Here is a 27,741-nt window from a genome sequence, read left to right on the forward strand (position 1 = left end):
AGGAAACACAGAGAAAAGCATAGCTCAGGATGGCAGTATAACTTACCTGCAGCTCTGTTGAAGTGACAGTCACTACTGCTTGGGAAGACCAGTCATTCTGACATCGTTGGACGTTAAAACTTCAGCAGTGGAGTACTCTGAATGTCATGTCTACACTGGTAATGAACCATTGGGCTGTCTGAACTCATCCAAGCATTTGTGAGCCTTCAGTGTCCGAGTGCAGAGCTTTGGCTTGGGTTTTTTGATCTTATCGTGGAGAGAAGCTGACTGGAGGAAAGTTTTCTGCAAAAGCAGACCTGAAACCCATTCTTACTCTCTTTAAAGATGATGTTCAAGTTTTAGGTGTTTCCAGAGAGAAATGAAGTTACAGCAGACATTCACTGAAAGCTCTGATTAAATTTAGTATTCCTCTGCACAGCTTGAGAAACATGAGCTAAAGCCAGAGGATTTGCCATTCAGAAGGCCATATCTGAAAATCAAAGGCAGATTGGAAATCTTTTAAATCTTATGTCCTCTCTCACCTTGACATGTATCACTACTCCTGTAACATCAGATTTTCTGAAAAATCTTGACTCTCTGAGTTGCCCCTTACCCTGTTCAAAGTATCCATAGCAACCCTATATGAAGGACTATAGGAAATCCAGCGTCTTTTACTTAAAATGTTTTTTACAGGGGTTAAAAAGTTGAAGTCTCCTTCTGGATATTTCCTGGACAGAATATGGTATCTCCTTAACCATTTCAGTATTTTTAATGAAGAAAAATATTCTGATTACCGTCCATGCAACCATCAGATTTAGTTTTAGAAGTATTGAATCTTGATGTCTTCAAATGCATGGACACATCTTGCACTGCAGAAGAATATCTAAGTTGGAAATGCTTGCACAGAATGCTCTTCCTACTTACTCATTTTGTGACTGTGTTTTTCCTATGTGAATGATTAAAATAAGGCCAGCAATATTTCAGACTGAATAATAGAAGAAACTGCTAAATCTAAAGCTCACAACACATTACCTCAGATCCCACCTTGTTCACAAGAGGAGGTAGGTAAACTTTTCTAGTTGAGCTCAGCTCAATACAAATCTTCTCACCTCAAGTTGTCCCCAGTGTATCCAGAAGGAACAACCAACACTGAAGAGTGCTCAGCATGTGCAGGTATTAGATCAATTTGCTGCAATTATTCTTGTGGTTATATGGGATCTCTCAATAAGAGGTGTCCTTGTGTGACCTTTGCGTCACATCCACATAGAAAACAAGCTGCAATTAAGCTTTTATTCGCTTGCCATCCAGAATGACTTTGTTTTCGGGAAGCTGGACTTCCCAGGAGCAAAACTTGCACATGAATTCTGTGTACATAGACCTAGAGGTAATTGGGAGAGAGCTGCCCCACAAGTTGTCCATGTTGTAGGAGACTTGTGGCTGTCAGGGGCCCCTTTCCATGTGGTGGTTTTATATCTGCATCTGACAGGGAAAGAAACCTCTCACATACCACAGACTAGCTGAATCTGGCTGGGTGCAGGCCCAAGGACAGATTTCCCTCCATAGAGGGAAGCTGGAAACACGTCTCTCTAGGAGGTATGTACAAGAGGTGGAGGGTAAACTCAAAACATAGAAGGAATCCACTGGGTCTTTCTGTGCCTTCCAGAAAGTAATTCTGCTGGTCAAGGAGTGTAGAAGCCATTTCATTGGCCCCAGAAGACACATGAGTATATATCCAACCTTCTTTCTTTTCAGATCTGTGTGATGCTTCCTGCTTTTGAAACCTCATTAATAGATTCCTCTGTTGGACATGGATGTGATTCCTGTGAAGAGAAGGAATACCCTTATTTTAAGCTATTTGCTGTCTGTGAATTAACGCCTCATTTTTTTTTTGATAGCAGATTATTGTCATTGTGACAACAACAATTGCATATGCAATGTTTCTGATGAAGCACTACTGAATTTCTCCTTTCTGACTTCCCTTCAACATGTGTTATTGATCTATATTCAACCTTGTTAGAAAGCATTATAAGAAATGCACCATTTACAGGGTATTTTTGCTTTTTTGCTTGGATTCTCTCACTCTCTCTCTCTTTTTTTTTTTTTTTTAATAAAATCCCTAAAAAAAAAGGATACTGAACTAGAGGAGTTTACCATACATTTTTGTTTGAGTAACTCAATTTTATTTGAAGGCTTAAAACCCCAGTTTTCCAGAGTAACTGATGTTGCTGCTACATCTTTTGTATTTATAATATACCTTTACGGGGATCTTCTCCACTATCTTTACTCCCTTCTTTCTCCTTCTTCCTTTTTTCCTCTAAAACAGAGAGTCATGAGATGAAAACTTGGCCTTCTGAAGCCAGTGGGAGTTTTCTCATCCAGATCTCATGTCTGGAAGAAAGGAAGGAGAACACCACTGGCTCATTACTGTCTTCCTCTGAAAATGTAAAGCGAAGAATATCACACATCTGAACCTTGTCAGGGTTCAGAAAAATCTCAGCTGCATGAATGCTAACGATACACCCTTTTGCTTATGGTGGCTTTTTTAAAGCTAGAGTTTTCAGTCTTTTCCAGTACATTTTATTTGCTTGTTTTCTTTCTTTGTGGAGTTTCTGCCTTTTCAGTCAGGAAGTAGATGGATGATTTTAAAGACAGTAATTAATCTTAAACGGGAGGGATGGTGGCTGTGTTCCTCCTGCTGCACTCAGCAAGCATTGAGCAATGTGAAGGATGTGGGGAGTTCTGTTCACCTGTGTTTTTTTAAAGAGGAGAGTGTCCTGGAGCAAGCATCATGTCAGAGTATTTTCAAAGAAGGGACATAATCACCTGTAGTTTTCCCATTGTCTCACGAGCTGTCTTCAAGTGACCTCAGAGCATTTGGTTGGCTTAGAGTGGTGGCTTCATTCAGTGCTCACTCTGAATATTGTGTGGCTTCTCAGATGCAGTGTGAAAACTTAGGCAGGCAGAGAAAGAAACTGGGAATGCAATGTTTTCATTTATATCTGGAGAGCTTGCACTGGGCTCGAGGAAAAGTTTTATCATGGTCAGATTTAATCCAAACCATTCCGTGTAGTTGCAATAATAAATTTTCTAGTTCCCAGGTAATATACTTTAACTACAGCATGAGACCAGTGATAGATTTCTTTTTTTATGTACTCTAAGGCCCTTTATAGCTTTTCCAGTTCAGGGTAGATTTAAGATGTTGACAAGCGTCTTCAGAGACAATAAGGATTTTCAATTTCATCCCTCAACACTGCTGCTGAATAAGGCAGTGCTACTTCAGTAAGGATTTCGGCAGAAGCACACAGGGAATTTTGTTTTTCTTACTTTGACTGTTGCAGAACACTCACTTTTTGTTTTGCAGACTAACAAGGGAGATGAGCTCTCGAACCGCATCCAGAATACGCTGGGTAACTATGATGAAATGAAAGACTTGTTAACTGACAGATCAAATCAGAGCCACCTTGTTGGGGTTCCGAAACCTGGGGTTCCTCAGACGCCTCTCCCCAAGCCTGATGAACATCTTATTGCAGACTCAAGACCACCACCTCCTCCTCCTGTTTCCAGCACTACTACTTCTACACCAGCAGCCCTACCTGCCCAGCAGAGCAAAAGCACCACAATGGTTTGGCAGAAGGCCGGGCATAATGCTGCTTCAGACAGCCAGCAGCGAGTGAGCAAGCATGGACACCGTTCGCTGGAGTCACACAAAGGTGACTTCAAACTGGCAAACCAAAAAACCAGTCTAGAGAAACTAAAACGCTATGCATCAAGTCCCATCTCCTCCTCCTCCAACACTGCCCAGCAAAGCTCACTGAGGGGCACACTGGGAGAAAATGTCAACAGAGTGCAGCAGCCAGCAAAACTCAATTGCAGCTCAGAAGGAGGAGCCCAAGTGCAAGAGAGGCCAGCAAAGCATAGTGGTGGGCACTGCGTCCAAAACTTCCCACCCTCACTTGCTTCAAAGCCCAGTCTGGTTCAGCAGAAACCAACAGCTTATGTAAGGCCAATGGACGGTCAAGACCAGGCTCCTGATGAGTCTCCAAAGCTGAAGTTACCAGCAGAGACAACCAAGTCATATAGGGGAGTGCCTTCTAACAAGCCAGATTCAGCCAGGACCAAGTCAAAGATAGCCAAGTTCAGCATCCCTAAGCAAGAAGAGGTGAGTGTTTATATGCTTTCTATGACATCCTCCCTTGGATGGATGATGGCCTAAAACTGCACATGTCTCTTTACACATTTTTAATATATTAGCTTGCATGTTTATTGTTTTTAATGACATTGATATACTATGTTGCAAATATGTCTTACTGTGAAGTAAGGATATCTCAATAGAGAAATGCTCGCTATCTTCAGAGACTACATCTCCTGCAATGGCAATAATAGTATGTATTACTTCACTCACATTTTTTCCTTACTATCCACATATAAAGTCTGGATATTTTTAAGTTGGATTTTTTTGTTAGGCTTGGATATTACTCCTAACTGTTCATATTGTGTTGACTTTTTTCTCTTTGGCAATGATTAAATTAAGTGCTTGTGATCAGAAGTCGTTCTGCTGTCCTCAATGATGTCAAAGTAGTTTTACAAACTAAATAGATCCTTTAAACAATAAAAGATCTGTGGAATAGATGAGAATACAGCAATGAGATTCTCTCCTTTTAGTTCATAGTATCTGTTTCTCTTTTAAACTGATAACTAAGAAGACTGAGATTTTCTTCCTAAAGAATCACCATCTGTAGGAACCTAGCCATTCTACAAGTATAAGGGTATACCTGAAAAAGCTTCTAGACAACATTTCTGTTATTAGCTGTAGATATGAAGGATTTCTGCTTGGACTTTTTATGTTCATTTATTTCACATTCTGTTTATGTCTGTTTGACACGTTGCTTTATCACATATAAATCTGTGATTTTCTGTTTAAGCTTTTTGGATAGGAAGGAAATGGTTGGTTTGGGCAGAATGAAGGATGATATTTTTTTTCCTGGGTGTATTCACAGGCCTGTATGCCAATACAAAGATGGTCACATCATCATCATATGCAAATTGGTAGAGCTTCTGTGGCTTAAACAATTCATAGTATTTATAGGACTAAATGACTCTATTTGGCTGAATCACTGGGACTTTCTTAGAGCAGAGACAGTGATTGTTTACTCTTATTTGACAGCTGCGGTGTGTCTTGAGATGTTTTTAGTCTTAACATTTCGGTTTCTGGCATTATTAAAGGAGAGGAAAAATCTAATTTTTGGTGGAGTTCTCTGGCTTCTTAATGCCTGTTTTTCAGAAATGAAGTTGACTGTTGTATTCACCCTTCAGTTTGGTTTGGGAAAGAAATCTCTCTGGAAGCAATTACTTCTCTCAGCTCTTTTAAGCATTATACCCATGTGGTTTTTCTCTAAGTTAAAGTTCCATCAGTTCCAAACAACACAAAGGTGATATGTTGTTCCCGAAAAGGAGTTGTTTTAAGCTCTTAAGCTATATTTGATAAGCAGATTTAGCATTCACAAACTGCTGTAATTGTGCAGATAGATCAGGTAATGACAGCTACTAATATCCATTTAGCTATTATTACCTCTTTCAGACTTGTGCTTCTATCTGCAAGTGGGAAGCGTTGTTAGAATTAAAGATGCCTCTGGCAGTTGTCTGGATCTTTCATGTTTTCCACCTTTACATGTATGCAATACTCTAAGGACTAGTTTGGAAAGGAGTTTTGATAGGCAATCATTTGTTTGTCTGAAATTCAGGTTTTACCATTTGCATTTCAAATCCACCTACCTCAGGAAAGAAAGCTTTCGTTTCTTGTGTGTAAGCCATACCAATGCGTAAGGGTAAATTTATACTTGCAGTTTCTAGACATATAGAAGTATTTGAGATTCCTTTAAACTACTCTGCTTAAAGACTGATGGCAATGAAGGCTATGGCAGGAGAGAGCGGACTGCAGGATAGCTACTAAAGCAGTCACCATCTTCCCACAGATATTGTGCAATTAAGTATTTCTGAAACAGTATTTAATAGCATAATATTAACATTTAGCTGAAGTTGAAGAAAGTAAACAAAAAAACCATTGTCTGGTAGGTTAAAAAAAGAGGTTACTGATTATAAAAAAAGGATTACTCAGAAGGAAGTAGTAGGTCCTACTGGTGTTGTTGGGGTTTGAAACTTGAGCGAATGAAAGGCACTGTTCAGATGTCATGTTGGAAGGGTGAGAGTGTTGGTGATAAAATCCCCAGCTTCTTTTCCTTTATGCTGACATTTCCCTTGTTCTAACATTTTCCATTCCAAGTGGCACAAGATGAAATTGGTAATCCACTGGTATTGCTACAAGAGGAATTGTTGATCAAGGCTGAAAGTTTTTTTCAGTTAGTATTGCCTAGTCCACTCTCCCTTTAATTTTCAATCATACTTCTTTTTATTTCAAAATGTTTTTCCAGTGTTGTTATTCATACTATACGTCTCCTATTACAATTTTCTAAGAATTTCCAAGCCGTTTTTAAATTTCTGCTTTCAAACTCATAAAACTCCTCCTTCGCATCAAATATCCACTGTCCCCTATGAGGGACAGAATTTTTGAGCTGCTCTCAGCACAAAAGTTGTCATGGTCCTGCAAGCATTTACAGGCAAAATGAGGCCTCTCTTGTTCAGGATGGGGCTAAAAGTGATGGCCAGGAAAGACCTTGTATCACCTGCCAATGGCAGGAAGCTGCCTAAGAGCAGCTATGAAAACATGAGAAGAAGGAGAGGGGCAGAGAGCTTTGCGGTAGGGTATCTGGAGTGCAAGTGGTAAAGTGAAGCTTGATATCTGCCAGTCAGCCCCTGTCCTGTACCACTGCTGGGATTATTCTTCCCCATATTCAGGATTTTACGTTTTCCTTTCTTGAACTTTTTGAGGTTCCTGTCAGCCCATTTCTCCAGCCTGTTGAGGTCGCTCTGGATGACAGTACAATTTTCTGGTGTATCACCCACGTCCTCCAGTTTTGTATCATCTCCAAACTTGCCGAGGGGGCACTCTGCCCCATCATCCAGTCCATTAAAAAAGATGTTAAACAGTATTGACTGTGGGAGTACAATACTAGCAACTGGCCTCCAACAGGACTCTGTGCCACTGATCACCACTCTCTGGACTGCTTTGATAGCCTTTGTTTTCTGTCTGCAGCCCTAATTTTGCAATTAAACATTTTTCTATCTTCCAGATCTTAAAATGCATTTGTAGTGATACCGTGGTCAAAACTCTATACTTTTCAACTTGGCCTAGATGAATTGTGTAGCTGCTTAACTGAACTGAAAACTGAACTGCAGGAGGCTGTGAGAGAAAAAGGTGCAAGAAGGGGAAGCAAGATATGAGTGCAGGGTGTAGATGCAATACAAAAGATGAGACTCAGAGGAAAAATCGGGGGCCAGGGAGTAGAGGAGAAGCTGGTTAGCTTGACAGAATAGAGAAATGAGTGGTAAGAAGTGACCATCTCTCCAGTGCCTTCAGAATGGGTTTTCTTTTAAGGAGAACACAAAGTTGTGAGCACTTCTGTGCGACATTCCAGTTTGATTTTAAATATCTCATGGCTATAGACAGTTTCAAGTTCCACAGAGAAAACCAGGAAAGGAGAACATATTCTTATAAATCTCCTGCTTTGCAAGTCCACTTACTAATGCATTCAGATTGAGTCCTCTGCTTCCATGCACTTGCATTTAGTTTATAGTACTTTCTAGATTCTATCAGTATATCTAATATCTATTAATTTTCATTTGTGTTTACAAGTTTGAAGGAATCATCAGTGGAAAAATAAACATAATGATACAAAGTTGTCTCCCTGTAAAAACAATGTAAAAACAAGAAGCAATGCCATGCAAAGCATGTGTGTTTTCAGTAGGATACAAAATCCCCTTCTGTACATCCCTTGAGGTTTTTGAAGAAACAGGGCACAAAATTGGCTGCAGTACAATTATTATTCACTGGAAATAAAATCACTTGAATACAAATTATACACCATTACTTTTCAATACATGAAAAAGGTTGATTTTTAATGTAGTTCAATACCTCATTTAATATTTTCAATCAGTTTTGGAAAGCCTTCAATATCTTGACACAGACCGAAGCTTATAAATTTTTTTAATTGTTTTAATGAGAATAAGTTGGATAGACCTGTGTGTACAAAGGTAGCAGTTACTCACTTGGGAATTTAATCTTTAGGAGCCAGGTTCATCAGTGTTAATTAGAATCTGTACTCAACCTCCCAGTCCTTCCAAAATTATCATACTGCTCTGTAGAAATGATAGCTCGTCATCTCAAGCACTGCTATTTCACATTTTGAACTACTTAGAAATTATATTGCTCTAGGTAAAAACCTACTGTATTGGATAGAAGAGAAGAGAAATGTGATACCAGGGTGTAATGGAAAAAAGGCAGGAATATCAAGTGCCTCTCTTTTCTAAAATCTTTGCATGAGTGAAACAATAAGAAAAAAAAAACTAAGATGGTAAACTATATTTTTTGTATACAAGTTCTGTTTTTTAATTTAATCTTATAGGCTGCGTGCTACTTTTTTTTATTACATTGAAGAAGCCTTATCTGTTGTCCTTTGCTTACTTCTCTAAGGGTTATGAAGCAAGGAAATTGAGGTTGTATTCAAGAATGACTAGCAGTCTAATGGTAAAAGGGATAGATCTGGTTCTGTTAAATTTGGGAACACTTTTATGTGAAATGTAGATAAGGTCATCATGAGGACATGTTCTTATTCCACTTCACGGAGTACTTACACGGCTCCTTCTGCAGCAGAAATAATGCACAATAGATTAAATGTTGAATGTTGGGGTTTTTTTTTTCATTTTTGCGCTGGCCTTACTCAGGCAAAAAAAAAATTTGCCTGGCTAAGATACTGTCTGCAGTCATTCTCATTCAAGTGGCTATATATAGCTACCAGCATCTGGCACATGCACTAGCAAGTGTTCTTTAAATCTGCAACCTTTTTCGCACCTATCAGTTCTATTCCCATATATTAATGGAAAGAAAAAAAAAATCCACAACTTTTTCCTCCTCTTTTTCCCTCCCTCAAAAATATCCCTCCTAAATCTGGGCTTAATAGAAGTAATTTGTTCAAAACCAGATTCTTTCAAGGAGAGCTTTGGTGCATAGCATATATAGTAAGTCGTTTTCTTCCAGTTTAAAATTGAAGTGGAAGTTCACGTGTGAAAGAACAAGTGTGGCTACATCTCATCAGACAACAGAAGCTCCAGTGCAAACTAAGCTGAAAAGATTGTTACGGTCAGTGCATGCTTCCCCTGGACATACTGCGTATCTGTATCTGCAGGATAGTAGAGGGAAGACAGTGTCTCAGGAAACAGGAGAAAGTTTTGGAGGAGATCTGAGTAAGTGCTTTTCCCCAGGTGCACAATGCCACCTTCCCCTTGCCCTGGTGGAGCCTGTTGAACTTTTGCAGGCCTAGGAGTTGAATCCAAGTTTTTTTTCTCTGTTTCCTGAGGTGTTCAGTTCCGTCCAAGAAATGCTGACTGAAAAGAGAAGAGCAGTTGAAGATGCTTTTAGATAAAAGGGAGGAAGAGGATGAATGCATTATCAAAAAAGGTCCAGAGTTCTTCCGGCACTGTTCTAGGATGCGCCAAAGAAGCTGGAGACAGAAGTACAGAATGAAGTGTGTTGATACTCCTCTATCATTTATCAGATTTATTAAAGAATTGCAGTTCTTGAAAAGCCAGTTAGCAATCACAGCACTTGAGGGCTGTAAGTACTGTATGAGCCAGTTGTAGATGTTTTATTTCGCAGATGTTCATGGGAACAACTTAGCAAGCTGCATTTGCAGGAAGACACAGCTCAATTCAGTCCTGTAATCATACTGCTGACCTTCTCCACAAATAAAGCATGTTTTCCCACGTTAAACAGGAAGAACTGGACAACAAGAACAGTGTGGTGCAAAGATCCCTGCTAATTGCAGGTTATTCAGGACCTTTGAGTGTGGCTGTGGGAGGGCTGTGCATAACTGCCTGTTCTTATGTAGGAGAGTTCAACAGACTAGGATTGCAAAGAAAGAGTGTATTGAATAGACAGAATGGTGTTTAAAACACTCTGAACAAATGAAGTGGAGACTACAATCTGTGAAGATGTATTTTCAGTATAGTTTTCAAACTGTGACACAAGCCTCTGCTTTTCTTGCATCCTGCGGTCGCTGAGGCACACAGTGACTGTGTGCGTGGGCAGTTTCACTAAATACAGTGGGCCTTATCCTTCCAGTTATTCTTGCATGGCAGCTCTCGTAGAAGGAAAATAATGCTTAGACACCTTTACCCGACTTCTAGAGCTCCCTAGTGTTACTGTTTCTATCCTCAGTGAAACAAGTCTCTTTTCCATTTTGAATTAAATATAAAAAATCTTTTTTTTTTTTTTTATGGGGAAAACACTAGCTCGACTTATCTATAGATTTCTGAAACGAAAGAATTTATTTACATAGAGCCTAAAGTTTTTAATGTGGATTGATTACCATATGGTACATGCTCTGTGTTTGTTGCTATGGTGAATCCATTGTTGTTCCTCATTGCAGGATGACAATCATCAGAGAAAAATCTCTTGAAACTGGATGTAAACTTATGATTATTAAGGGAATTATTTAATGTATGCATCTGCCTTTTTGCAAGTTTTCCCCAAGGTTGTTTTTTTCCAAGTATTAAAAAATATTTTGAGCAGTTCATTGGGGTCTCTCATAAGCCAGATCCTGCCTTGGATAAAATTGCTATCCACCTCACAATCTGGAATAGTAACCACTTTTGGGATAAAGAGAGTTTAATGAATGTCAGAGTATGGCTCATTGTGAGAACAGTATATTCCTTTCACTTTCCGCCCCCCCCCCCCCCAATAAGGTGGATGGTTTGGTTTATAAATCAGTTCTGGAGTCAATACAAAAGTATATAACTAAAAATGTCCACAACCCTATATAATTGCTTCTTTAATTCCTTTTGGTAAACACTAAAGTTACTGATGATGGAAATAACATTTTAGAGCTACAAAATCATTTTTTAATTGCACATTTTGTCTGATTATTTTTAATCCATTGTAGTGCTTATGATGATGATAACTGGATGTAATAAAAATCCTCCCTACTAGAAAAAAAAGTAGTCTAATAGACCTCCTTTTTGAAATGCTTCTTAGAAGATGCATGTCATTGCTATCTCTTTTCCACCTTTGGCCCCATTAACATGGATTGCTCCCAGGCCTGCAAGGGTATTCAGCAGTTGGAGAAACTAGTCCTGTTCTGGATGTGGCTACAGGAACTGTGCGCAGCAGCATGGCACTCCTACAAGCACAAGAAGCTGTTTTCAGTGCTACATTTCAGCTGAGCATCTCTTCACATCTGCGTCATGGCTCCTTAAACAAAGGAGTGTTTAGAAAGGGTTAGGGTACAGACAGAGAGGAAGGATGGGCTTGCTGTGGATTTCCAATTACCAGTGAAATATTTAAATGCACTCTGCTTCCCAGATCTGACAATGTACAACACTAGAGTGTTGTATCAGTGTGGAATGAGATGTGGAGTCCAAGCCCTCATTGCTCCTGCAGAGGAGTTCTTAATACCAACTCACATTCTCTTTCCCAACAATTAGAGTATTTCTGTCTACTTTGCCTTCACAGAAATCTCCAAGGGATCATGTAGGATGTAAAGGTGGTTTAGGACATTTTTAATTCTTTTAACACATACATGAAAAGTACTTTACTGTGAAACCACTTTACTGTGGTTTCCCCGGTCTTTCATGAATCGAAGTGACATGCAATTGACACCACAGTCAGTTATGATTGATGAAAAAGAGAGCCAAAGAGAAATACAGCAAACTTCACAGATCACTGTTAATTCCAGCAAAATAATGTATCTGTGCCACTTGATGTATAAGGCTAAAGAGGTCAGATCTCTGGTAATTGTTGTAAATGCATCCAGCCAGGCCAGAAGCAGTTAAATTCTTCATTGTTGGTCACATATTCCCTTACAGTAAATGAAGACAAATATACCCTTAAATACCTGCATGTAACATGCTTTATTCACCCTGCACATTGTAAAGTTGTCATTTCCATATGACTTCAGGATATGGAAGATCTATCCCTCTGGTACCACAAAACAGCTTCCTAGAAAAGTAATTAACAAAAGGCTTTTTTTTTTTTTTTTTTTTTTCAAGTTCAGAAAAGATAAATAATGTAGGCGTCTGATTTCCTGTCACTCTTGGTTAACTTTGTATGAAAATGGATAGCTTCCAAATTAAAGCAGGCACCGGCCTGTCTGGAGAAAAATGCATCTGAAAAGAAATGTGTACATTACATATTGATGTAGTTCCAAATGTCTTAATTGTGTTTTATATATAACAATCATATGTTGTGAAATATGGTTGCTTTTTGACTTCGTAAGTTAAAATCAACACGGCAGATGAGCTGAGGTTGCTTCTTACATGGTCCAGGGTAAGCATTTCCTTTCCTGAATTCCCTCATACATACCCCACTCTTTTCACTCTTCAGCAGCAAGCAGGTTTCTCTGAGTGATGAAGGTTTGGTGTGAGATGAATTTACACCGTGTTTTATTCAGAAGATAAATATACAAAAAGCATTCAGGCCAGTGAGCCATAGAGCCAAGAGTATTGAGATCCAGGGTTTTCTCTCAGAACTAAAAATTAGTTTTCATATTCCTCTGCATTTACACCAAATGGCTGAAGGGACGCTTGTATAGCTAGAAAGAGAAAAAAAACAGGAGTATTTCTTGTTAACTCTTATCACTAACATATGTTTAAAGATTTAAAAAGCTCTCTCTGCTTTGTAACTATTTTGAAATGAGGTGTTGAAGATGATGGGGGTTTTTTCATGCACATGCTAGAGATTATTAGTATTCAAATATCATCAGTATAGCCTATTGTTAATATAATTTTGCATTTATTTAAAGCTAGTTGTACAACTGAATTCAAATACAGAGGCAGGTACAGCTTTGTGTGACTTGCTACAACTTCCTAGACCTCAAGTAAAGACAGACAGCTGTGACATAATTGATTACAAACACAGTCAAAACCAATGTCCGTGATTTGGCAGTTATGCATTATTTTCTGAAGCCTTCTCTGATTTTAATTACAATTGCAAGGGCATCTGATGCAAGAAAATATATTAGGTGGTTAATTTCTGATTTTATGGAATTGCCAGTCCAGAGCTAAATTATGCTGTCGAGAAAAAAGGCATTGGATTGGGTACATGGTGCAGTGTTCACATGTCTGTGAATAGCCTCCACAGAGAGCTGATGTCTTCTGAAACACAGTAGTTCTTCCCCCATACCCCTCAGAGGTTTTATAGTTTCTGGTGATACCTTATTGCATTCTAATCAATAAACCAAAACACTGTGTCTTTTTCTGAAGTAATCTCTTCCATTCATGAATTTCCAAGCTATTCATAAGAATTAATGGCAACTCTGAAAAAAATCTGTCAAATCTGGTTACAGAGGAGTTACTCCAGGTGCAGGTGGACAGGAACACCATTCTTGATGGTACCACCAGCAGCTATGCTGCAGACTAAGTGCGCTCCCGTTGGCTATGTTTGCTGGTGGTCCGGGCTGAGAGACCAGCTGGAAAATGATGCAGAAGGCTAGGGTAGAAGACAGGATGGCACATCTTATCTTGTCCCCAGACCAAGGCTGGGCACACTTGTGGCTCGCCGTGGGCCCATAGTAAGCACAGCCATCATGATTTGGTGTCAAAGGAAAAAGCAAAACTGAAGAGACTGAATCCCAACTCTGTGCTTGCATAGTTGTGCTGCTTCTCGCTATGTAGCAGAGTGGCACGTGAAACTCTTCCTTAACCTTTGCGCTGGATATGAAGGTTACACAGAAGTAAAGTAAAATCTTCTTGCTAAACTCTGAATTACTGTTTCTCACTGTATTTCTTCCTACCATTTAAGTCATTTGAGTCAGAGACAGTTCCTGAATGATTATGTCACTTATGGTTTACCACTTCCATCTGACTTATTTACTGCTCACACTGCAGTTGAAATTAAAAGGAGTTTTGCCATTGCATTCAGTGGAAGCAAGATCAGGGTTTGACAAGGATGAATATTTTTTTCCTATATTGTATGAACTTCCTTTGGTCAAGAAGGTATTGCTTGAGGGAAGATTGTCTCTTTTCTTCAATCTATCTTTATTTTGTTCTAGAAATGGAGATGTAATACTTGCAGTTGTTTTTTGACATTTTTATTACTTAAAAAAAAAGTCAACAATAGTAATGCAAAGTAACGATCAGTGGTGGAAGGGGGCATTTGTATTCAGAAATATGCTGCTGCATTAATCTGTTAACTTCAGGACATCTCTTAAGAGCATCAAAGGAGCTTCTTGACCAGTATGAGGTGCTTGAGTAATTTTTTCTCTGTTGTAATTAAAGTTTCTAGCTCCCTGTTCAAAATCGGCTTCCTCACCAACTCTTCAGTGAATAAATCTACATGAGTGATTTCCTGACAGTTGTACATTAGGAATTATGGCATATCCCTGCACATAACTTACAGAACTATCTCAATACACAGAGAGGAGACCATAAAACATGCCAAATGGGGATTTCTCAGATATGCTAATTGCTGCTATATAAAGAGCATGGGATGAAGAGCTGACACAGAGGAAGTTCAACTAAAAAGTACCTGCCACAAATCTTTGAAGGTTCACAGAGGAGTGAATCCTGCTGCTGCCACTTCATGGCAGAGCTCCGCTGAGCAAAGGCTTTGTAGCTGAGCGAGCTCAGGCACAGAGAAGAGCTGGCAGCTTCCTGCAGGCCAGCACCACAGCCAAGCAGGGGCTGAGACAGGGGTCTGCGACCTCTGGAAGCTGCTGCTGGCATCAAGGGGACAGTGGGGTCAGCAGTGGGGTCAGGCTTGGAAGTAGTTTCCGCCTTCTCAGCTCTTCGCTGTCTGGGTGTGGTGCCCAGTCTGGGTTCTTATTTGTCCTAAAATAGACCCAAATGCAGGACTAATTTATTTCTCTTGAAAAGGACTGGATGCCATTCCTGCTCCCATCTTCTTATCTATGACTTTGGCTCTCAAATTAAAGCTGCTGTTTTTTCTTAGAATGGATATTTGAGCCTTCAGAGCATGGGTTGGTTTACTAATGGATATCTACTACTCTTTTCCTTGAAGTCAGGTTTGCTATTCAGGAACAGGAAGGGGCTGTCCATGTAAATGATCCTTCAAATTTTTTGCAAAATTTATACGAAACTGACGTCCATGCAAAACTTTGCAAATGACCTTTGTATTTGTAGAGCATCGCAAAATAATTGCAGTAACCAGGTGTGACTTGTATTCTTGTACCTTTTCAAAATTGTGCCTTTTATACACTGACTATAGGTAGGTGTTTTTGCACTCAGTGGAATGGGGCTAGATTATGGAACTCATTTTCAGTAGGCCATTAAACACTGCTGCTTAGTACTGATTCTTAGCCATTACACTTGATCCTTTTGCCTTAGGTTGACCCAGCACACAGAAATAAAAGGTGCTGCACTTCATCTGCCAGTGGCTGTTCTGCTGCTTCTACAGATACACCTATGCGCTTTTTTGTTTTAAACAAGTTTTCTGTACTATCTGTGTAACGCGTGTCCTACTAAATATAATAATTAATGTGGAAAAAGAAAAGCAAATAGTTATTATTCAATCATTTTAATATAGAATCCTTTTTAAAAAATAAATCAACTAGGCAAATCAAACAGTGTAGAAATGAAAAGCACCTTTGCAGACCCTATGGGATATTCAGCTAATGAACTGAAGACTATCAGTTTCTAGACAGGCAAGAAAGTCTGCTTAATTTAAATAAATAAATTCAACTATTTGCCTCCTTATTTGAAAGTCATTATTTTGGGCATGATCACATAATAAGAACAAAGTAACTTCAGTGCAGCCTCTGTGGTTTGAAACGCCAAGCAAAATACAGTTAACTTTAAAGTGACAAATTGTAATGCTATTAAAAAAAAATCTTCTGCCTTCTGGGTGTGACTGTCTTTTAAATGTTATGATGTCATCCTGTGAGCTGTTAAACGGTTATCAATGAGCAGGCCATGCATTTTCTAATGATTACTGTGGAGTTGAAAAAGACTCTATAATGTTCCTTCAGTTTGTTCATCATTTTTGTTTGATAATTGTCCTAAAAATCAATGACAGCTACTGAGTACAGAAATTTGATTGAACCAAGTATAAATATAGGCAGCAATTTAGGCTGTAGTTACTCAATAGGAAAATGTCTTTGGATAATAAGTGGATTCCTATCTAAATTCATGAGTTCTTTTATGACATTTTGGGTTAAGCCTGAAATAGATTAATCTTTTTCTGATAAAGTTGCATAAGCCGCGATTTCTCCGGTGACCACATTTAATTGGATATTAAATAAAGTGCTTATCTTTACACCAACAGGCTTTATAGACTGGTTTTCCACCACCTCCACCACCCCCTACAAACTGTATTTCACAGATTAAGTAACAAGTAGTAGGCACACACACAAAATCATTGATTAAACTGATATGGTCAGATTAAAAGTTAAACAGTGTTGATTCAGGTAGGCTTTTGATGTGCATGACTCTTTCTGAGGGTTAAATGAACAGAATATAGGGAAACTGCAGGATGGTGCGAAGAGCCATGAAGACAGGTCAGCTCTGCATATTCTTCCTTTCGCACATATTCTTCAGGAAACGTACTGCAAGATAGTTTTCTGTTGGGTTTGACAAGAAGCTTAAATTCCTGATAATGGTTTTGAAAAGCTTGAGGTCAGGATTCATTATGCAAGATGCTGCACAAGCACACAGCAAGAGGTATCCTGTGATAGAGCCTATCAGCCCTGGAAAGGCACAGGAAAGGTTAACAGGAACCTGGAAACTAAATTAACCTATTGCACCTGGAGAAGGGAGATAGGGACAATGCTGAGAGAAGTACCCAAATGAAAAAACATAGATGGCGTTTGGGAGGAGAAAGTCTTAATAGAGTGAGTAAAGACCACGCTTTGGAGGAAGAGTGAGACAAGGAAGAGAGGATGGAGAAGGTGAAGCTGTAAGCGCAGCATGACTGATACGGGAGACACGCATCTGGTACCCAGCTTGCTTGAGAAGGTAGATCAGGAAAAGGGCTCCAAATGGGCACAAGACTGTTAGGACTTGCTGCATTTCCTTTAATGATATCAAAGGACACTCTTTAGAGCTTAAAGGACACTTCTGTCGCAGAGAAGGGCAGAACATTGAAGGAATCTGGTTGGATGGCTTGGGCACATGTGTGAGATAGGTGGAAAGAAATACAGCAGCTGTGCAGAATAAGACAGGAAGGGAACCACCGGTGTGAGCCGGGGGCCTTACAGGAGGAGGAAATAAATGAAGACAGTTGTGTTGAGTAAGCTGTGCTAAACCAAGTGATGCAGAGCTCATGCTAATTGCCATTTTTTTTCCCACTGATATGACATATTGTGAGTGTGAGACCAAACTAATGCCTCTCTAGGTATTCAAGCCTACTTTTGACTTTCAGGGCATGGAGCTGGCAACCCTGTGACAGTGTTTTGTTGGTTTTCTTCTCATATGCAGGACAAGAGAATTGCAGTAGTGCTCTGCAGCCTGCTCAGGAGTTTGAATAACCCTTTCCTGGTGGATTTATTTTGATTTTGGCAAGAACAACCAGGAAGAGGTGCAATGTGGGTTTGGGGTTTTTTTTTTTCCCTAAATAAAATTCACCTCTTGCACAAAGCATGTTATTGTTCCAGAGCTAATGTCAGATTTGGAAATTGTAATTGCTTACTGAAGGCAGCGTGCTTCCTACAGTGTGTCAGCTGAGGCTGGCAGTGCTGCAGTTGCCACTGCCACCCAGGCTGTGGAGGCTCCTGGCTGGTGGCATCGTTTGGCTGAGAATCAAGGCACAAGGTGGTGAAAATCCCGAGTGTGTTACTGAAAGATAAAAATGGAAAGTAGTTCCAACAAGTAATGGGAACATGCATAATGGCCTTGTGCTAATTTCAGTCTAGGGTCACTGGGCTCTCTCTTTCATAGTTGAAATAACTGTGTGCAGATAATAAAGATGTTGACAATTATCTTCTCCATCCCCCAAAGACCACACAAAGCTAAGCCTTTTCCTTTTACTTTCTCATTTTCTTTTATTACTGGCTTGTCACGACTTTTGACATTGGCATGAGGCTATTTTCTAGAAGAATTTCCTTTGCCTTCTTGGCTTTTGGTAATATAAGCTTTTTGTTGAGAATTTCTTCTTTGAAGCCGGTTTTTCTTTTGTTCAGGCTTTTTTGGATGATGTTCTCTTTGCTGCCTATCAGAGAAGTCAGCCAGTAATTTAGCAGCCATTATTTCCCCTTAGGCTTCAGAAAAATGTTAAATTACTTAAAGTTTTTCTCTGACTTGTTTTATTTCCAGTAAAACAAGCATTACCAATAAAATACCAGGGAAGGCATGACCAGCTCAAAGGCATTTGAGCTGCACGGAAGAGAAGGACCTGGGGGTGCTGGTTGACAGCCGACTGAACATGAGCCAGCAGTGTGCCCAGGTGGCCAAGAAGACCAACGGCATCTGGGCTTGTATCAGAAATGGGGTCACCAGCAGGTCCAGGGAGGTTATTCTCCCTCTGTACTCGGCACTGGTGAGACCGCACCTCGAATACTGTGTTCAGTTCTGGGCCCCTCACTACAAGAAGGATGTTGAGGCTCTGGAGCATGTCCAGAGAAGAGCAACGAAGCTGGTGAAGGGGCTGGAGAACAAGTCGTACGAGGAGCGGCTGAGAGAGCTGGGGTTGTTTAGCCTGGAGAAGAGGAGGCTGAGGGGAGACCTTATTACTCTCTACAACTACCTGAAAGGAGGTTGTGGAGAGGAGGGAGCTGGCCTCTTCTCCCAAGTGACAGGGGACAGGACAAGAGGGAATGGCCTGAAGCTCCGTCAGGGGAGGTTCAGGTTGGATATCAGAAAAAAATTCTTCACAGTAAGAGTCATCGGGCACTGGAACAGGCTGCCCAGGGAGGTGGTCGAGTCGCCTTCCCTGGAGGTGTTTAAGGAATGGGTGGATGAAGTGCTGAGGGACATGGTTTAGGGAGTGTTAGGAATGGTTGGTCTCGATGATCCAATGGGTCTTTTCCAACCTTGTGATTCTGTGATTCTGTGACAACCTTCAGAGCTGGTGTTGGTTTTAGGGGCCAAGAGCTGGGTCAGGGTCTACATCAGCCCACAGCTACATACACTGGTTTCTGTGCAGACTGAGCAGGGAAATCTGGAAGCAGCCTGCCCTCCGAGACAAGCCAGGATGCTCTTCAGTTCCTGACTGGGAATTCCCAGGGATCTCTGCAACCTCTGGTGTTAGCAAGCCAGTGGCAGTGTTCCCTATGTAGTCCAGACAGTGGTGAGACATTATGTAGCCAGATTGGAGACTCTGTGACTTTCCATGTTCAAAAACACGGGGGTGCATAGGTAAGCACTTAGCATCTCCTTAGAGGTGTTGTTTGCAAGTGGGTTCTTGATGGGTAGACCTCATTTATCCCCTAATAAATAGACAACTGTGGAATTGTTCAAGCGAAGGGAGGTTTCTATAAACGTCTATGCTCTGTCAGCGTGGCAGTGCTGAGATTGAAAAGGCAGTGTCTAGACTAGCTCAAAACATATGTATGTTGCATTGGTACATACCATAGACCAAGGCCTCTAAAGATATAAATTGGCCTCATGCCACCAACACTAGAGATTTACCTCTTTAGTTGCTGGTATTTTATTAGATGCAGAGAAGTCACTCAAGTAAGTTCCCGATATCCATGCACCCTACGAGTAGTTTAATCTCTGGTTTAACAGAGGGTCTTTGTAAAATTCGTGTACACAGATACTGTATTTCTAAATTGCTAACAGAACAACAGAAGCTTAAGTGCAATTTTTATTCCAATAAAGACCTGATGAAATTATGCCTAATGGTCTGCAGACTGCACTTTTATATGCACTTGCAATGCTCCCATTGACTTCAAGTGCTGTTGTCAAGGTGTTTCAGTACTACTGAGCAAAAAGCCATTACCCCATGCTATTACAATACATTAAACTAATGCTGCCATTTTTCCATTATAACAACAATACTTGGCAACTGAAGGCTACCTCTGACCCAATAACTTGCAATCAAATATTTGTTTCAGATTTCAAAATGCATATAAATATAAGGCTTGACAGAAATGTCCAAATTTGACAAGACCATACACCTAGTCTTTTAATTCTTCACATACAGACAAAATACACTTGTCACTGATGGACAGTTCAGAAATTAATATTTTCAAAACCAAGAAGATGTTAGTTCATAAGTAAGTTGAGTAAAACTACATGTGAACTGAACTTGCATTGTCTTTCAAGTAAACAGCCTTAGAATGATATATCCACGCTGTATGTATCCTAACTCCCAGAGCTTGTGTCCTTCAAAAGCAAAATGATTCCCTGACTGCTGTTGATGCAACATGCACAAGGGAATACTCATACAAGTGTCCTGGAACTGAGCTTCATCATTTGATTTCTGATATTAAAACCAACTCAGTAATTTTTTCTGAGCCCTGTTTAATATAGCAGAAAATACTGGGCTACAGTGCTGCGGGGACATAGGTTTGCAGAGATTAGTTTACTCGTTCCTAAGAAATTAATAATTTTAAATGCATAAAGGAAAGCAAATATACTGATTATACCGCATTTGCTACACTTCCTTATTGTTTGCTACTTCTTTATCATTTTTTACTGCCTAGGAAAAAAAAAGAAAACAATAAAGAAAAAGAACTGCAAAAGGTTTGAATGGTTGACTGATATCACCTGATATCACTTTTATGGTAAAGTGGACCACAGACTAAATGGAAAAAAAAAAAAAAAAAAAGAAACCATGGCCCTGAGTTCCCTTGGAAACCTCTGCAAACTGATCTTAAAAATGTACACACAACATCTGCCAGACAAACAGAGATGAGAGCTTGATAACCAAAACAGTATCCAGATGTCCGCAAAAGTGGGTTTCTTGCTGTTTCTCCTATGTCGCTTGTACGGCACATCTACAGCTATGAGATATGCAAAAATATAGTTGATTCATATAGCAAGTCCTTTTGGATATTGTTTACTCCCCAAAATCCCAGAGAGATTTATTTATTGTTATGTGTTGATTGCCATTAGGATGGGAAAGGCCCACCACCATATCTGAAGTTTTCTGTACCCTTTTCCTTTCAAGAATCAGCTTTTGAGAGGCAACCTTCAGGGTGAAAATATTGTTATGAAAGAACAAATAGTAAAGTTATGCACAGATTAGGAAAACTGTGTTTTTTAAGACATCAGACCAACAAGTTTCATTGCAAAGGTATTTCATGGTTCAAGCGCAGGACTCATTTTAAAATGCTGAAGAATTTTGCTTGTAGAGCAGATTCAGCCTTGATTGCAAAAGTCCTAATTTGACCTCCTTGTTCTAAGCAGGCAAAGTTGCAGATACCAAACCACCTACTTGTGCACCTGTGCATCAAGTCTGATGCCCACTTATTTTGCAACAGATCACCAGCATGTATAGTGTAGCGCCCTGCACACGAGAATTGGCATCATAGATGTCTTCAAACATAACATAACCTGGACAGTGTGACACCTCTCATATCTCTTGCTGAATAAACAAGTAAAATAAAAAGAAAAGAATTGATTGGTGTGAGATCAGTGCAGCCCTGTGCAAAAGGACGCACTAACAAGTCCTGTTCTTGTTAGGTTTGGGAGACATGGGCTTCATTTCTGGTACTATTACCTTTTGGAGGGTATCTCCCACTGCCTCTGGAGGGCATGGCCATCATTCTGTATTTCCAGAGAACAGCAATAGAAAATGGGCAGCTGATATATTTGGGGCTGCAAAAGTTATCTCATCAGTATTGCCGTGCTGGGTGAGAGTGGTAGGGCAACTGGAAGGTAAAAGGCAGTATCTTGTATTATCCAGAGGCCTTTACTGCAAAACATGAACAAACCATACATGGAAAAAAGCATACATAGCAGCACCTCTCTGCTTTCTTGGCTGTAGTCCCCTCATTATTAATGGAGATTTCATTTGAATTCTTTGCAGACTGCTGTGGCATTAAAATCTTGACATTTACCATTTGCAGATAGTTACATACTTCTGTGAAATAGCACTGATGATGCAGTGACATTAATTATTTGCCTTATAAAGGTGTCCACTCTCTAGAAACTGATTCTCAAGCAGCAACATTCTTTTGTAAGCATGCAAAGATGTGCATGCGAGTAACTCCAGGAGCACTATACAGGTCCCAATGCCTCCATGTAAAGGTGCATATCACTGAAACACGCAGATGTTAAATCCTGATGCCTATAATAAAGAGAGCACATCAGCTTCTGAAATCAGTACCAGAAAAGAAGGGCTGAGGACATGGAGGTTTGAGTACCTACAGTAAGAGCTGCATGCAGGCTTTTTTGATCACATGTGCATCTCTCCGAAAAATAACTGTGCTCAAATGTAATCATCTAGTTCTGCACAATACTTAAAATAAACAAATTAATTCTGGAGCAGGATTTAAACTGAACAAATGTATTCACTAGGGAAAGCATAGTGGTGTGACTGAATGGCTTAAAATACATCTAAGGTGAAACCGTTCTTCAGATTATCAGCAAACCTGCAAATCTGCTCTTTAAACAGTATACGGACCTTGATAATCACATCTTTCTGTAATTATTATGGATTTACAGACAAGAAACAATTCCAGAAGACTGTTGCAACAGAGTTGGTGTAAAACTAGCTAGTTTATTTAGCTATGAAATAGCCATAGCTCAGAAAGATCTACCTTTGAAGTGAGAAGAAAAGCTAGAGAGTCTTTTTGTGTTATAAGAGAGGATATTTCAAGATATTGCATACAACTTCTGATGGACATGTTGCAATTGTTCAGTCACTGTTACATTAATAATTTCACTCTACTTTTACAGGCTGTGATGCTATACCCTTCTTACTTTAAAAGGGTTGCATTTCTTCCTAGATGATGCTAGGTGACCTTTTAAAATGTGTGGATAAATGAAGGACCAATAAATTTAGTGCAAGCCATGATTAAAAGAAGTCATTCTCACACTTCCTTCTTTTTTATCTTCTGTTTTAAGCATGTCATTTACAAATAGAAGTGTTAGAGGACAGTTAAGAAAGTGATTTGAAATTGTAGTTTATTGGACATGATAACAAATTTTGGTATTAGATTGCATGACTGAAATGTGGACTTACTAGGTATCGGTGTTGCATTATGTTTCATATACTGACTGAATAAGTTTGATGAGCAAAGACAGAGAATTAGCATGCAAACTACCCCCATTGTTTCATATTAAAAAGTGAATATTTAAGTGCTGAAAATGCAAATTTGTTTAGTTACATGGCACACATTTTTCAGTATGCAAATGTGCCACATCTGTGTATTTGTTTTGCTGCAGACACAACCAGCAAGAGTTTAGTGATGAAATCTGTTCTTAATTATGATAGCAGCTGTTGGAGCAGTAGCCATTTTTTTCCTCCTGATGTGAAGTTGCCTGATTTACTCATTTTTGTCTGCATTTGTCAGGGCTGCCAGTGCAGAGAGAGAACTCTTTGTGAGGGGTTGCAATTTGTTTTCTGTGCGAGAGCCAGTGAAAATTGACTAAATCTGCACAGCGGGGTAGTTTTATCTTTTCTTTTCCTGCATTGCAAGCTGTTGTACCTCTGCTCCAGCACAAGAGGCCTATAAAACTACCAAACAAATGAGGGAGCTTTTAAGTGTTCCAGCAAGTATCTTAAGCAGCAGTTCATGTAAACGAATTATGCCTTAATGAAGAAGGAAAAAAATGTCTGACATCATAGCTGTGGGACAGATGGCATTAATATAATGTGTTGATAAACAGTTTGGAAGCTTATTTTTCCTTCCTCAATTATTTCATTTCCATATATGAGCTGAGTAGATTACTGAAGTTTGTAAATGCCAGAGAGTTTAATACTCTGTTTCCACAATATTTTGATAATAGGAAGAATGAGAAAGAGTGAGAAGATTATAAAAGGATGGTAGAAAAAACTCTTTTCTGAATACATGATCTCTTACAGTAATTTGTTAATGAGGCAGTGCTGTTGAAAATTGACACAGAAAACTACCAAGAACACTTCATACCATAATGAAAAATTGGCGAAAAATTGCAGTGCAAATGAAAACAGAATAAAAAGAAGACATAAGTTATTGATACTAAAACTTCTGTGCGAAGAGCCTACCGAATGAAGCATTTATGGTCTCCCTACAGTCACAGACTAATAGTCTGTTTTACACTGGATTGTTTCCACACCAATATTTTGTGCCTTCTTTTTTTTTGATTTAGACAACACTAAATTCAAACAGATTTCAGCCCGGCCTCTTTTTCAGTTAACTTTTCGGTGTCTTGTCCTGCATCACTGAAACCAATGCAAACTTGGCCCTGTAGTGAGAGCAGGCACAGGTCTTCAAACGCTATGCAAAATTTTGCATTCTTTATTGGGAGGAGCAATTTGCTTTTGCTTCCACAGACAGAAAGAATACAGTGGTTTGTATAACTTAAGAAAAGAATTCTCCCTTTATTTTCTGCAGTTCTTCTTTCTCTTTTGACCTTTAAATCTTGCATTTAACTAAAAGAAATGAAAGATCATGAGAAAATAAGAGGGTGCAGGTAAACTTTACTTTACTTATAAATGGAAGATATCTCAAAGTTAAGCTATCTGAAGTAGTAAATCTGTAAATATAAGATGAGTTGGCTGATGGATTGTTTCTCAGTAAAAGAATATGTTCAAATATCATGGGGATAGGCACACTGGGAATTGATGTACGGGCATGGATAGGATGGGATAGTTGTCAGGAAATCCTGTCCACAAGTAGCTGTTTATTAAAAAAAAATAAAAAAAGGATAATTATACAGTGGATTTTCTTGAGGAACTGCAATAGTATAAACATGTAGTAGATAGGCAAGAAGACATAGTGCTTTATCCAGTCATGGGGAAAGCCTACCAGGGCTCACTTTGGGATACCAGTGGAGCCACTTTTGTGGTGACTGTGGGGTATTGCCACTGTAAAGTGGCATGTCTTACAGTTTACAGATTCCTAGTTTACTTTATTTTTCTGAGCTTTCTAAGATGTCTATGCATGGCCAGTTTTACCCTTTTGAGCTGCATACATTGCTTCCATTAGCCCGAGTGTTATAATTCAGCTATGAATCTCTCTGGTTTCCCAGATTTTCTTTTAAGCATGACTTGCTTCAGAAAGGTTCATAATTTCCTGTCAGGAAACCCAGGAAGCTATTGCTACTGGAAGGTAAAAAGGATTGTTTGGACTTCTTGTCTGCGTCACAAACAAGTCTCCACGTCACATGCTTGTTTTCGTGAGAAGGTGATTTGGGAGGGCAACAAGAGTCATGATGAAGTTACTGGACAAGTGAGGAAGGTCTGGATTTTCCACTGAAGTTACATTTAAAATGTATCTTCTCTGACTTTTTGTTTTTACCATTTCTTGTCTTCTGGATGGGCCTACCATTAGATGTTCTTAATACAGACATAGTCACGTGCACTAGTGACTCAAGGCTTCTGTTGCACTCAATTGAAATAAATAGGCTATTTTAAGTGCAATTAATCTGACTTTCCCAAATGTCCATTTAGGATAAGATAAATCCTTAAAAGCATGTAACTCTCTGCATTGACTAGCAAGGGAATGGAGAGCAGTTAGCCTACAGGTAGATGCCTACAGTTAGTCAAATAAATCCCTTGCTTTCTGTATCTGTTTTCTATTGCTGCTGTGCCAAGCGCGTTGCATATCTAAATAATTATTACAGGTCTGAACAGTAGTCACTGAGCCTGTAGCTGTGAATTGCATATTATTCATTTAGTGGGTATTTTTCCCATCAAAAAACAACATTTACAAGAGGTCGTAGGTTTTAGCAAGGTGTCTTCACACTTTTGTGTTGTGATTACAGTAATAAATATACCAAAATGTTGCTCTGTAGTGTTATGTCACTGAAATTTGCTGACACAGTAAGTTAAGAAGGAGATACAGTGAATTATGACTTATGACTTCAGCATATGTTACAGAGGGTACTTTAACAGAAGAGGTGCCTGTGATACTAATTACACTGTGAAATCACACTATAATAATACTTCAAGTAATCACACTTCAAAGTGACAAAATCTTCTTAAAAGGCATTTTTACAGGGATGTTGTCTGTTCCAATGTTTATGCCTTTTTCTCATTACATAAAAAAGTGCTTTTGTGTTGGCAAATGTTTTCATATATATTACTTGTGGAAACAGAAGTTTGATGCTGTATTTGGATCAGTGCATAGGGTTGTAAAGCACTTGAGGCAGCAAAATCTTCAATTCCTCTAGATGACTTGGTGTGAAAATAGGGGAGATATGGTCTTCCCATTTAGGCAGAGAAAAGATTTAAAGATGCATTGTAGACGTCACCTCCTGCTGTCTGGTAGCTTACTGGCTGTCAGCCAAAATAAGGGGAAAAGATACCCTGCATTCAAGACCCCAAAACCCAAACAGTGTTCTGTCAAGAAATGTGTTCTGGCAAGAATTTGAAGAGGAAACCATGCCTGGACCCTGCTGATCTGAGTAGCAGCTTGGTAACAGTCCCCCAGAGCTAGAGATGGAAAAGTGGGACATCTGCTGCACTCCTGCTTCTCCATCCTACCGCCTCACATTCCCACAAATACGACACATTAAAGGATAAAGGAGACAGCCCTACCTCCCTGATGGAGGCACACACAGAAATACCCTGGGAGTCACCTCTAGCATTCCACTCCATGTGCCTGTTCTTACAACATTGGTTATTTTGTAAGCTCCATTGCCACTGCAAGATGTTTGTAGGGATTTTTTTTCCCTCAGATAACATGAGTTTTTTCCTCCCAGGTGGATTGCACAGCTACATGACTCCTGGAGCTACAGTTCGAAAAATAGCAGATTATACAAAAGTTTATGGCATAATACATAAAATCTACATCAATGTAGCTTATAAATTCAGAATACCAGGTTTGCACTCAGTCCTTTCCAGATAAAGCACATTATCTTTATTGTGTAGAAAAAGACAAGAAGAGGAGTCCTGGTTCCATTGAAGGCAAAAGTGACTTTCTCATGAGCTTCAAGGTCTCTTTAAAAACATTTGGCATATTTTTGACAGACTTCTGTTAATTTTCTTTTTTAGAGCAGTAGATTCTTCAAAGCAGACAGTATAGAAATGAACAGAACTAACTGTTTTAGCTGGAGAAAATAAAAAAGAGAAATGTTGAAAGAGTCAACTCCAAAATTTCAAAGTTAAACATTTCAAATTTTTTTATGCAAGAATTCCTTAATTTCCAAATTTTCCTTAATTTCATCCTTTTTCAAGGGATAAAATTATTATAAAATCAGAACATTGGTTTTGAAATCAAATGAATGGGTTTGATTGATGTAGTAGAATTAATTTACTGAAGAAACAACAGACCAAAAATATTCTGCTCAAAAGACAACAGTTTTCCTTACAATTTTCACTTCAGCTACCAACCCAGAAAATCCATTATTTTCACATTTGTAATTCAGTAAAGTCTTAGGAGCTATTTTGGCCTGTCACTTGATGGGCGTATTGCATAAAATATCTTAAATATTTATGAACTTATCAAACTCCATGACACAAGTAGTTTGACTATCAGATTTGTTTTCTGAAGTAAACTTTACAGATATAACACTGTATAATGAAGGAATTCTTACTTAAACTGATGTCAGAAACATTTCATTATAAAATATATGGTTTAAAATGGATGGAGGGGGACCCAGAAG

The 27,741-nt window shown here is 39.2% G+C and overlaps 1 protein-coding gene across 3 annotated transcripts in view; it reads left to right on the forward strand.

The window, feature by feature from the left end:
- Nucleotides 1-27,741, forward strand: part of AFF3 (ALF transcription elongation factor 3) — a 328,608-nt gene that overhangs the window by 49,746 nt on the left and 251,121 nt on the right. For all 3 annotated transcript variants that reach the window (XM_054087687.1, XM_054087694.1, XM_054087700.1), the window contains exon 3: nt 3,341-4,138. In XM_054087687.1, coding sequence (XP_053943662.1) covers nt 3,341-4,138 — 798 coding nt within the window. The remainder of the gene's footprint in view (nt 1-3,340; nt 4,139-27,741) is intronic.

This window comes from Cuculus canorus, chromosome 1 (genome assembly GCF_017976375.1).
Source record: "Cuculus canorus isolate bCucCan1 chromosome 1, bCucCan1.pri, whole genome shotgun sequence".
Lineage (NCBI taxonomy): Eukaryota > Metazoa > Chordata > Aves > Cuculiformes > Cuculidae > Cuculus > Cuculus canorus.